This window comes from Myiozetetes cayanensis, unplaced genomic scaffold (genome assembly GCF_022539395.1).
Source record: "Myiozetetes cayanensis isolate MyiCay16 unplaced genomic scaffold, myiCay2020 scf19, whole genome shotgun sequence".
NCBI lineage: Eukaryota > Metazoa > Chordata > Aves > Passeriformes > Tyrannidae > Myiozetetes > Myiozetetes cayanensis.
Window position 1 is genome coordinate 13,120,220 of NW_026087400.1, and position 12,322 is coordinate 13,132,541.

At 54.4% G+C, this 12,322-nt stretch overlaps 1 protein-coding gene across 1 annotated transcript in view; it reads left to right on the forward strand.

Annotated features, from left to right (window-relative positions):
• The window catches only part of RALY (RALY heterogeneous nuclear ribonucleoprotein), a 107,643-nt gene extending 95,675 nt beyond the window's left edge, over positions 1-11,968 (forward strand). The window contains exons 4-10 of the mRNA XM_050314150.1: positions 942-1,014; positions 5,691-5,738; positions 5,943-6,103; positions 7,268-7,381; positions 7,909-8,054; positions 9,979-10,027; positions 10,265-11,968. Coding sequence (XP_050170107.1) covers positions 942-1,014; positions 5,691-5,738; positions 5,943-6,103; positions 7,268-7,381; positions 7,909-8,054; positions 9,979-10,023 — 587 coding nt within the window. The 3' untranslated portion in view covers positions 10,024-10,027; positions 10,265-11,968. The remainder of the gene's footprint in view (positions 1-941; positions 1,015-5,690; positions 5,739-5,942; positions 6,104-7,267; positions 7,382-7,908; positions 8,055-9,978; positions 10,028-10,264) is intronic.
• The last annotated feature ends 354 nt before the right edge of the window (positions 11,969-12,322 follow it).

The window sequence follows — 12,322 nt, forward strand, 5'->3', positions numbered from 1 at the left end:
AGTTTAAATGGCCTGATGTGCTAAAAGCTGTTTGGATATTCCGTAAGCTGCAGGTGGCAGAAGTCAAGGATTGCTGAAGAAACACTTCCCTGGGAGGGTGGGCAGGCACTGACACAGGTTGCCCAGAGAAGCTGTGGCTGCCCCTGGATCCTTGGAAGTGTCCAAGGCAAGGTTGGACGGGGCTTGGAGCAACCTGGGCTGGTGGAAGGTGTCCCTGCCCATGGCAGGGGGTGGAACTGGATGAGCTTTAGGAGAAGGTCCCTTCCAACCCAAGTCCCTCACCACCCTCACAGCAAAGAATTTCTTCCTAATCTCTAATCTAAACCTACTCTCTTTCAGTTTGAAGCCATTCCCCCTTGTCCTGTCACTCCTTACCTTTGTAAAATGTCTCTCTCCAATTATTGTCGTGTTTATTCTCATGTCAGAAATGTCTGGCTCTGAGACCAAGGGGAGAAATGCCCTCAGTGGATTAGAGGAGCTCACTCTCCCCTCCTCTGGTGGAAGATGCTCCTTTGAGATGAGCTTTCACCACAGCCCAACCCCCAGCAGTGCCCTCCTGGCTCCTGCTGAGCTTTCCTGGTCCTTCCAGAAGGAGCCAGGGGTGGGTTGCCAGCAGTCATCAAGGTGCAGCAGGTTTATATGTTGTCTGTGCTTTATCACAGCAGCACCAAGTTCTCCCCAGAACCTTGTTCTGACCCTGGGTGTGGATCAGAGCACGGGCAGGGCCTTGACTGCAGAGTGACCGGTCGTTGGCTTTGTGAAGGAAAAGGAGGAGGTTTTTCCAAATGCAAGATTTTGCTTTCTTGTGGAGGTCCAGCAGGCCCCCAGACGTGCCAAAAAGCGGGTGGAAATGGGGTGGGAGGTGTGGAGGAGCCTCTGCGTGGCCAGGGTGGATGCAGGTGAGCAGGGCCATGTCACAGCTGTGTGTCCCTTCCTTGCAGATATCAACATGGCTGGGGAACCCAAACCCAACAGACCCAAAGGGCTCAAGAGAGCAGCCTCTGCCTTGTACAGGTAGGTCTCCACCACATCACCTCCCTTCGATAAAGTCTCCAGGTTGGTCTTTGCCCCCTGCCCTGAGCTCCCTGCTCCCCATCCCAGCACCTGGGACATCCAGGGCTCCTCCAGGGCTCCTCCCAGGTGCTCCTGGTGCTTTGCAGTGCCCTCAGGGCTTGGCTGAGGGGAGGAGAACCAGCACAAGGCAGCAGTGGCTGCCCCAGGGTTGGCCAACCCTTGTGGTGTGCTGGGACTCTGCCTGGGCAGGGTCCTGGAGCTGGTTGGAAAGGGTGGGCAGGACCTGCTTTCCCCACATCAGAGGCCTTGAAAGAGGAGCACCAAGACAGAGAAAGGAAGAGAAGAAAAGAAGAAAGTGGGAAGCCCTTGAGGTGTCCAGGGGAAGCCCCAAGGGAGCCTGGATTGAGGAACAGTGACCAAGGGATCAAGGGAATGTGAGGCACAAATGGGACGTGGAGCAGGTCTGTGGGGGAGGTAGAACATTACAGATGTCAAAATGAGCCTTCAGCTCTTGAGACTTCACCGCAATTTTCACAAAAAGTGAAGATTTTCATTTAAGCCCCAGACTGGAGTCAGGGGAGTGTGGGAGAAGCTCGTTAAGTTTTTTGCTCCTGTGGTTGCAGAGGGGAAAACTTGAAAAGGTATTTGAAGAGTGCCCTGCAGGTTCAAGAACCCAAAACCAAATAACAAGATCCCCAAATGTGCTTTATTTATAAATTCTCATTGTTTTGATGCCAGCCTCGTGGTGTGGAGACTGGGGAGCTGAGTCAGGAGGCAGAAGGTGTGACTTTGGGAAGGAAAGATTAAAATTAGTATCAGGGTTATAGGTGGGTGTAGTAAAAAGGGAAATCATGAGAGAACTGCAGGGTTTTTTATACAAAAAGGAGGAAAAAAAAAGAGGGATGAGGAGAAGCCACAGTTCAGACTCAGCCATGTGGTGAGCTGTGGAATGGCAACCCTTGGTGGTGACAACACTGTTCTGGCACAGACAGACCCTCCTGAGCCCCAGAAGCCCTCCCACCACCCACAGGGTGTGGAGACCTTCCACAAGTCTCAGCTGAGACTTGGCAGCTTTCAGGGACATTTTGCCTCCCACCCTGGGCCAGTTTGGACCTTCAGCAGGACGTGGCCCTCTGGATTCCCACCTGAGGGGAGTGAGGCTGTGCATTCCCCACACTGATGGAAACAGAGGTGACACAGATCTGGCTGTTTGTACAGCACATGCCCAGCTCAGGTGGGGCTGGGCCAGAACACACATCAGCTCCTTCCATCCATCTTGTACTAACGAGCATTTCATTCCCTGCTCACCCATGCCTGGAGCTCTAATCCCTGTCTGTGGAATGCCCAGTATTCCAGACTTCCAGGCTGCTGAGAGAGAGCAAGCAGGAGAATGTTTGTTCCCTCCCACAAATATGGATATGCTAAAAGATGGGCCAGAGAACTGCACTGCTCTGAGCACCAGCAATATTTCATCCCAGACTGGCTGTCAGATTTAAACTTTGCCATCTGGACTAGCAGAACTTCCCATGTCCCCCAGGAAGCAGGGAATGCAGGTTTGCAGGGAGATGTGGTTACAGCTTCCTGAACCACCATCCATTTTTCTAAATGTTAGACTTCAAAAAAAAAAATCACAGCAGCATCATTTATAGAAATGCTGTGTTAAACACGGCACGGGAGTTTTCCTGGATTCGTGCTGGAAGAGCTGCCCTGTGCTCAAAGCCTGATTCCAAAGGTGCAGCTTAAAGCATCCAGGCACTGCCTCCCTGGCATTGTCTGTTAAACCATGACTGACTGGGATTTTATAGCAGGGTCAAACAGCCACACACTTATTCCCTTATTACTCCCTTATTATTATTCCCTTATTCCAGCCTGCTGCCTTCCCTGAAGGTTGTCCCGTGGTCAGCAGGTACTGAAGCATGACTGCCAGAGGCTGGGATCAGTGTTTTGGGAAGTCAGGACCAGCTCCCCAGGATAATTATGCCCCTAATTCCCTTTGAAGCAGGTGGAATTGTCTCCAATCCCACAGAAACTCAGGCCAGTTCCTCCCACCCTGGTGCTTTGCACCCCCAGATGTTCTGCAGTCCAGGCATGGGGTGACCCCTCCACTGCCTCTCTAAACACACTGCAGAGCTGGCCCAGGAGTGATTCCAGCAGGAAAATGCAAGGCTGCCCTCTTTGGTCCCACATTCTCCATGGAAATAGGGAATAACATTTACAGGGTTCATTGGCCACTTCATCCAGCAAACTGCTGTTTGACCAGTCTTGGGGAGTTCACCTGAGCTTTCAGGCTTCTCCATCCTTCTCCAGTCCACACCAGGTTGGATCTGCAGGTATTTGAGGCCAGGATTTATCCTGTTGGTGCTGGAGCTGAGCCTGGGAGTGAGGTGGAGGTGCCCAAACACAGGGCAGGGTCAGTGATGGAGAGATGGAGGGTGTCTGCCCTGTTCAGGGCTTCATTCCTCATTCCCAGATGCCAGGCTTTGCCCAGGACAGCGCTGGCAGCAGCAGGGCAGTGCCCCTGGGATGGGGTTGGAGTTTCCCAACCAGGATGGGGCTTCCCTGGGGAGCAAAAACTTGGAGGAAAAGCTCCTGGAGTGTGAATGGGGTCAGGAGAAAGGAATGTGGCCATTTCAGAATCTTGCCAAATATCCCCCAAGGTTTGTGCTGTTTATGAACAAATGCCCTAAAGCTGCCTCGTGGTCTCCAAGCCACAGAGAACTTCCTAACATGAACCACTCCCCAGGGAAGGGGTTTCTGCTGGGAATAAAGACACTGATTATGGAGAGATGCCACTGTTTTCTCTTGCCTGTGGCTACAGAGAACATTGGCTCCAAGGCATTGCTGCAGTAAGTCAAAAACACTTCACCAGAGCCTGTCAGGATTGAAAATATTACAAAATTGCAGCAATTTCGTTTGAGTGATTCTAAGGAGGGGGAAAAAATTGAAGAGAGGGAGTCTGACAATGTAGAACCATCCTGGTTCAATTTTCCTGTCAAATGACTTCCTATTTTGATGGTATTCTGTGTTTATTGGATTCAAACAGGACTGGAGCCAAACATCTTTGGTGATCAGGATAGATTGGCAGGCTGCTTTCTTGGAGATTTTCTGTATCTCCAGGTTTCATCCGAGGTTAGAAAGAAAATCAGGTTACCGGTCACAGAAACCTCATGAAGACCCATCTCGTTCCATGCTGCCCATCTCCTCAGCCACACAAACAGCTGGGGTTTTTCCCAGCAGGAGAATTAACCTTCCCCTTGCAATTCAGAAGAGGGAATGAACAAACATCATGCAGTGGTCGGGACTGAGGCTGCAGGGTATTCCTCTGAGCCCAGCAGAAATGTTGGCCCCGACTCGGGTCAGAAGGGGAGGGCACCAAGACTGAAAGGAATTTGAAATTTTTGCCTGTAAGGCTGTCAGAAATGGCTATTTGTCATCAGAAACTCAATTGGATTGGGAAGGGTGGTGGTGATAACACCCCCATGGTCACATCTGCCCTCCCCCCAGCCATGAATGCCGTGGGCAGCAGCTGCTCAGGGGGAAGGTCCAGATCTGTAAGGAGTCCCTGGCAGGCTGTGGTGGTGGCAGCAAACCCCAGAGGAGGCAGTAGGTGCACATGCCTCGTCCTTAACCCCTCACACCAGCTCGGGGGCCCCAGAGGAGCCCTGGTGTGTCCAACCACCCACACTGTGCTCAAGGCCCCCTGAGGCACACACTGAGTCTCCACGTGTGCCACAGCTGTCTGGGGAACCCAAGGAGCATCCAAGGAACATGGAAAAATCCCATTTAAGAAATCAGCCACTACCTGAAACTCAGCAGTGGATGGGAAGCCCAGACTCCTTGGGTTTAGCCCGGAATTCCTGGTCCAAGCCACACTTCCCACCAGCCTTTCAAGCCAGCCACATGTTCTTCTTGTCACTTCTTCTTTAGATGCTGGACACCAAATTTACTCTCAGCTACACACCTGAGTGCTCATCCTTCCCTCTGCCCATCCCAGATCCTCCTGGCTCAGAGTCCTTCCTTTTTCCCATCAATCTCTCTTCCCAATAGATTGTTTTCACAAGCCAGTTCAAGGAGTTTCAGGAAGCAGGACAGGCTGTCTGTTTTCAGGGGCTGCGAGGGGGAACTGTCAGCATCACTCCTGACCTGCCCAGGCTGACTGAGAGCCTCAGCACAGCAGGGAAATGGGGCAGCTGGGGCATCCACAGCCCCAGAGCGGCTCAGACCACCTGCTCTGTGCTGCCTTGGGAAAAAAACAGCTGCAGCAGGAGGGAAAACCAGCTACTGGGTGTCCAGGGAGTGGGAAATGTGCGGACTTTGGGTTAAAATGCAGCTCAGATTTAAGAAAATTGGCTGTGGGCATTATCTGGCTGGGGGTAGGAGAGGTTTAAACACCTTCGAAAGCAAAGATGTTAAATTAATATCCTTCCTGACTTCTCTCCCTGCACACCTTGAGAGAACCAGATTAACACTCTGCTGCCATCACCCCTCTCTCCAGTGCCTTAAGCCCCCCTAAATCTTCCTCCTGGGCTCAGCCCAGGTCTCTGCTCTCCCCTTTATGGAGGGGGAGCCATTTCGTCATCCTTTCTGTTGCTGGGGGTGCTGAGCAGGCAGTGAGGGAGCAGTGCTGATGAATGCCCAGCATTAATGAACCTGTGCTCCCCTCACTGTCTCTGCAGCGGCTACGACTTCGACTACGACTATTACAGAGACGACTTCTACGACAGGTGAGCAGGGGAGGGTCAGCCCAGGGAGGGGGTTCTGTGGGGTAAGACCTTCCCTGCAGTCTGGGGAGGGAGGTGGGTGCAGGGTGGGGTCTGCTGGCCAGGCTGTGCCCTGGATGTCCACCAGCACCACCAGCTGGGTGTTGGGGCGGGGCTGGGGGTGCCGCAGGGCTGCTTCACCCCCTCCATCCTTCCCCCCAACTCCAGGCTCTTCGAGTACCGGGGCAGAGTGTCCCCCGTGCCCAGGGTGGTCCCTGTGAAGAGGCCCCGGGTCACCATCCCGCTCGTGCGGCGCGTGAAGGCCTCGCTGCCCGTCAAGCTCTTCGCCAGGTCGGCCGCCATCGCCAACAGCTCGGCCAAGCTCAAGTGTGAGTGTGGCAGGGGGATGGAAGATGCCCCAGAGGAGTGGGGATCAACCAGGCCAAGTGCCAGGTCCTGCCCTTTGGCCACAACAACCCCCGGCAGCCCCCCGGGCTGGGACAGAGTGGCTGGAGAGCAGCCAGGCAGGAAGGGAGCTGGGAGTGTGGAGGGACAGGAGCTGAACAGGAGCCAGAGTGTGCCCAGGGGGCCAAGAGGGCCAAGGGCTCCTGGCCTGGCTCAGGATCAGTGGCAGCAGGAGCAGGGAGTGATTCTTGCCCTGCACTCAGCGCTGGGGAGGCCACCCCTGGAGTGCTGTGTCCAGCTCTGGGCCCTCAGCTCAGGAAGGACATGGAGGGGCTGGAGCAGGGGCAGAGAAGAGCAACGAGGCTGGGGAAGGGACTGGAGCACAAGTGCTGTGAGGAGAGGCTGAGGGAGCTGGGGTTGTTGAGCCTGGAGAGGAGGAGGCTCAGGGGAGACCTCAGCACTCTCTGCAACTCCTGACAGGAGGGGGGAGCCAGGGGGGTTTGGTCTCTTCTCCCAGGAACCAGCAGCAGGACAAGAGGGCTCGGTCTAAGCTGTGCCAGGGGAGGTTTAGGTTGGATATTGGGAAGAAATCCTTTACAGAGAGGGCTCAGCCATTGGAATGGGCCGCCCAGGGAAGAGGTGGATTCACCATCCCTGGAGTTTTTAAGAAGAGACTGGATGTGGCATCAGTGCCATGGGCTGATTGTCAGGGTGGTGCTGGGGTTGGACTTGATGATCTCGGAGGTCTTTTCCAACCTGGTTGATTGTGTGATTCTGAGATTCTGTGGGTGTGCACATGGACCCCCTGGCCCCAGGCACCCATCCACGGGCAGGGTGCTCCCAGGGAAAGCCTTCACCCCAAAGAATCTGGGGAAGGGTTAGGCCAAAGCCTGGTGTCAGTCTCCACAAGCTGCCTGGGCAGCAGACTCACAGGCTTTTTTGGGTGCATACAGCCCCCTGCACCCCCAGCAGGCAGCAGGGACTGAGGAGCATGTCTCCAGTGTGGGGTTCCCCCCCGTGTTTTTGCCCTGCTCAGCAGTTGTGGTTCCTCCACATCTGTAACCCTGGGCCAGGGGGTGAGGGCGGGCTCTGCGGGTGCTCTGCAGGGCACTGAAGGCCTTTTTTTTAACTCCCTTCCTCCCTCCAAGTGAAGAGCAGTGAGCTGCAGACAATCAAAACTGAGCTGACACAGATCAAGTCCAACATTGATGCTCTGCTGGGCCGGCTGGAGCAGATTGCAGAGGAACAGAAGCTGTCTGCAGGTCAGTGGGGTGTGGGGGTGCCTGTGGGGCCAGCCCTGAGCAGCACAGCTCAGAGCATCAGTGAAGGGGCAGCCCCAAGAATCCAGGCTAGAAGCACAAGCCATAATTACATACCAAAATTCCCCAAATTATGGACTTGGGGTTTAAAATTAGGAGGCTTTTTTGTTCTTTAGTCGTATGGTTTGTATTTGCTTAGTTTTCTTTTTTTGCTATTATTCTGTTCTACTCTACTCTGTCTTAGCCTAGCCTATCCCATCCTACCTGGCTCCCACACTCCCTGGAGTGATGTAGAACCTGCTCTGCTCTTTCCAAGGTCTCTGGGGCAGTTTCCTCAAAATCAGCAAAACTTCCATTTGCAGAAAAAACCCTGAGTTCATTATTTACCCCCCACCAAGGGAATTTGGGAGCCCTCTGCATTGATGTGCCCAGGCTCTGGCAGTGCCCCCAGCCCCTGATCCCTCTGCATTGATGTGCCCAAGCTCTGGCAGTGCCCCCAGCCCCTGATCCCAGTGCTTTTTTCCCCTCAGAGGTTCGGAAGAAGGCTGAGAGCAGCAAAAGTGAAGTGTCCCAGGAGGACACGGCGTCGGAGGCCGAGGCCAACACAGAGGAGCCGCTCAACGGGGACGAGGGGGAGGAGGAGGGTCTTGCACGGGATGAGTGTGAAGATGAACTGGTAAGAGGGCTTGGATGATGCCTCCTCCCAGCCAGAGGCGTTTGTAGTGGACCACAGTTTTACTGGAACTTGCTAAATCCCCAGGAAAAATAGTTTTCCCTTCCTCAAAAGAAATTGGTGTCTGTAAATCCCATGATTGTTCTCAGCTCGTTCCTCCAAACTGTTCTGCTGCCCTTGCAAATGTGTGTGGACATGCTGAAGAAACATGCTTGGCTCTTGAGATTCAAACCACATTTATCCTTGATTTCACAAGTAGTGATTGTTTAAACCAAATTGCTCTGCTCCCAAGTAATTCTTGGGTGGATTTAAACACGTGGCAAAGACAGACCGTGGTAAATTAACTGCACTCTCCTGACTGTGTGCATTTGCAGTGCCCTTCCATCTGACCAGACAGCCATGGAATCACAGGAGGGATCTGAAAGACCCTCCAGTTCCACCCACTGCCACGGGCAGGGACACCTTCCACCAGCCCAGGTTGCTCCAAGCCCTCTCCAACCTGGCCTTGGACACTTCCAGGGATCCAGGGACAGCCACAGCTTTTCTGAGCAACCTGTGCCAGGGCCTCCCCACCCTCCCAGGGAAGGATTCCTTCCCAGTATCCCATCAAACCCTGCCCTCTGGCAGTGGGAAGCCATTCCCCCTTGTCCTGTCATTCCATGTTTGGGTATGGCAGGGCCATACAGGGAGACATCAGGACAGGCACTGGAAGAAGAAAGGCACAAGCTCTGTGCCAGTTGGATAAGGAAGGCCAGGTTTGAATTACATCAAGGGAAACAGATGGGAGAAATTAAGGAGTAACTTGCTGATGTTAATGATGATAAAGCAGCACACGGCCTGTCAACAAAAAATGTGGACTTCTCTGCCATTGTTGGGATAAGAAAACAGTGGACAGACATCTGCTGGCAATGGTTTGGGAAGAGCTGGTCTTCATTAAGAGATGAACAGGATGACTGTTTCAGCTCCCTTGCATCTCTGTTTTCTGTAACTCTCTGGTCCTGAAGTGGCTTTGAGACCAGAAATATTTCCCTGCCAACATCAGACAGGCTCCCAGGTGCTCTCCTGGGGCAGGTCAGTGCGTGCAGGTCGTGTGAGGGTCTCAGTCACTGAGAGGCAGCTCACCAGAGCCAGCCTTTAGAGTGTGCTCCTGACCTTACAACACTCAACAGCTCTGGAGTCTTCCCAGTTCCTGGGGAGTGACTCCCTTATCCCACACCTCTTTGGCTCACACACATCCCTGTGGCCATCACCACCTGCTGTCCATGGCCATGGTGCCCTCATGGGTGCCTGAAATCCCTCTGGCTCTGCTCCATCAGCTCTGTGTGAGGGACCTCTGACTCCTCTCCTGTAACACCCCTGCCCCTCAAAGCCAAAGGGTTTTTTTTGGACCACCAATCCAAATGCACTTGTTAAATATTGAGCTCTCAGCAGTGAATTTAGTTGTGGAAAATAGTTGATAAGTGCAGCATAAAGTGGCTGATTCATAGATTTTCTGCTGTGCTGGTGCAGTTTTGGCTTAGCAGCACAAGTCTGAGGGGCTGAAGGAGCTGGGGGGGCTCAGCCTGGAGAAAAGGAGGCTCAGGGGGGACCTTCTGGCTCTGCAACTCCCTGACAGGAGGGGGGAGCTGGGGGGGCTCAGGCTCTGCTCCCTGGGAACAAGGGACAGGATGAGAGGAAACAGCCTCAGGCTGCACCAGGGGGAGGTTTAGATGGGATATTAGGGAAAATTTCTTCCTTGAAAGGGTGCTCAGGCATTGGAGCACTTTAGAGTGTTCCTCCTTCCTGGGTTTATCCCCTTTTCCTGGGATAGATGGGACTGAAACTCAGGCAGCGCTTTATTCAGATCTGAGGTGTCCTGCCCACCTCCCTCCCCTCCAGAACACACCCAGGTGGTGACTGCCTGTTTCTGGTTCCCTTTTCCCTGCAGGAGAACAGCCATTACACAGATGTGGAGGATGCCAGACTACAGTAACCAGGTACAGCTCCCACCCCGCTGTCTGGGGGCTCGTTCTGAGCAAGAGCTCTCGTTCTGTGCGTGTTGGGGTGGGGGTTGCTGCTTCAGAAGATGCTCTTTCCCACTGATCCTCTGTGTTTTTGGAGCAGGGAGCTTGGCTGCTCAGCTGGGTCACTGGCCAGCCCCTCACTCCCTGTCCTAAATGCCAAATCTTTGGGGTTCAAGGACAATGATGTCCCTCCCCCTTCTCTCCTTGCAGCCCTCTCAGAACAGCAGTGAGCAACTGTGTGAGGAAAGCACGAGGCTAAACCCTGTCCTGGCACGTTGAGCAAGGCAAGCTGAACGGAAGTGCTGCTGTCATCTCTACCTGGCATCCAAAAGGAGAAACATGGCCCGACATCTTCCATCCATCTGTAAAGCAAAGACAAGGAAATCTCATCATCCCAGCGAATCCCCACTCCCCCTGCAATGGATTGGGAGCTCTGCAGCCAGAGGAGGCAGGAGCCAAACCTGCACAGCCCAGAGCCACCCCAGACTGGAGAACAGGAGAGCTGTGTCCCCAGGGAGTCCGAGGGGTTTGCAGGAGAGCAGGGAGGGCTCAGCCCAGCCCAGTGCAGACGTTTTTCCCCGTGTGAGGTGAGAGCCAGAGCATTTCCTGACTGAGGGAGAAGTACTGTCTCAGTGTGGATGGTTTGTGTTCTTGCACTGGGGATCCTGGTGAGGAGGAGGGTGTGGGGTGAGCTGTCCTCCAGAACAGTCCCCTCCTGTCACGGCTCTCTTGCCCCGTGAACCGCCGTGGGTCCACAGGCACTTCCAGGCGGGAAGGAGTCGGAGCTGGAGCTCGTGCTGTGCTCTGGAAGCTGCTTGAAGAGGGAAGGGGAGAGGAAGCTGCAGGAAAGCAAGTGATCCCCAGCAGGAGGAACAAAGCCAACGTCACCTTCAGTGGTTTGGTGTCCTCGTTCTCCCCTGGGAAGGCACCGTGTGAAGGCTGAGCGAGTCTCTGCAGAGTGAGGGGAGGGGGGGGATGTGGGTGAGACCCTTTGCTTGGACCAGCTGCTCCCTGGGAGGGATGGAGAGCACCCACTTCTGCAGCCCAGTGCCAGAGACATCAGCCCCTCCCCTGGGGAGCCCCCAGCTCCTCCTGCCCCATCTCACACCGACCTGGCACGTCGGGAGAGCTCCAACAGCTCCTGCTCTGTCACAGCCCGAGGGGTCCGTGCAGTGTGACAGCCCCTGGGGACAGCACAGTGCACGTGGGTGTGCAAGCACCTCCCCTGCTCCCCAGAGTCCATCCAGCTGCTCCCCAGCCGTGCCCTGGCCGTGAGCAGGGGCTGCACGGCCCTCGGGTGGCTCCTCGGGGGGAGCCCCCTCGTGCCGCAGCACCCCAAGAGCTCTCAGCCTTTCTCCTCCTCCTTCTTGGGCTTACCCGGTTTTCCTGGGGTAGATGGGGCTGAAACTCACTGCAGCACTTTATTCAGATCTGATGTGTCCTGCCCACCTCCTTCCCTTCCAAAACACACCCCCACACCCAGTGCTTTGACTCCAGCCCGGTGTCCACCCCTTCTCCTGGGTCAGACCCTCCCACACCACGCATGGCCCCGGGTCCTTCCGAGTGCTCCAACCTCATCCACGGCATCTCTGAAGGATGAAGGGGAAAACAGGCCTGGGGGCAGCACCCAACACCCCCACCACCCCACCAGGGCCACCCTGGAGCGAAGCACAAGGTTTGAGTTGCGTTCCTGAGTTTGGAATGTTTGGTGAGGGATCAGAGGGATAACAGAGCTGTCCCCTCCCTGTGCCGGTTCCTGTCCAGTCTCCACTGTTGTCCTGAGCCTTGTAGAGCTGTTTTCTAGGCCTGGAGAGATGAGTTGCAGTTTTTGCTATGAACTGACTGTGATGCTGATGTTTGGGAGAAAGGTGACCTTGTACATACGACCCTGTATAATAAAAGAAAGAAATCTAATTTGCTTTCCCTCTCTTCTCTCTCTGTCTCACACACAAACGCTCTTTTTTTTCTTCTACTTCAGACAAGTCTTCTCCTTTCTAAGCCTCAGCTCTGCCCACAGGATTTGTTTTCCCCTACACAAGGTATATCCCACTGGGCTGAGCAAAACATCTGGGTCCATGAGGGCTCTGGAGGCTCAGGAACTCCTTGGATGCAGCAGAGCAGGGGACAAATCCAGGCCTTTAATCTCTGGACTTTGCACTGGTCCAGCTCCATAACAGACTGGAAAAATCTGGCTGCTGTTCCAGTTTGCACAAGGCAGGTTTTGAGTCCTAAAAGGTTTTCTGCTGAGCCTGGTCTGAGCTGTCACCC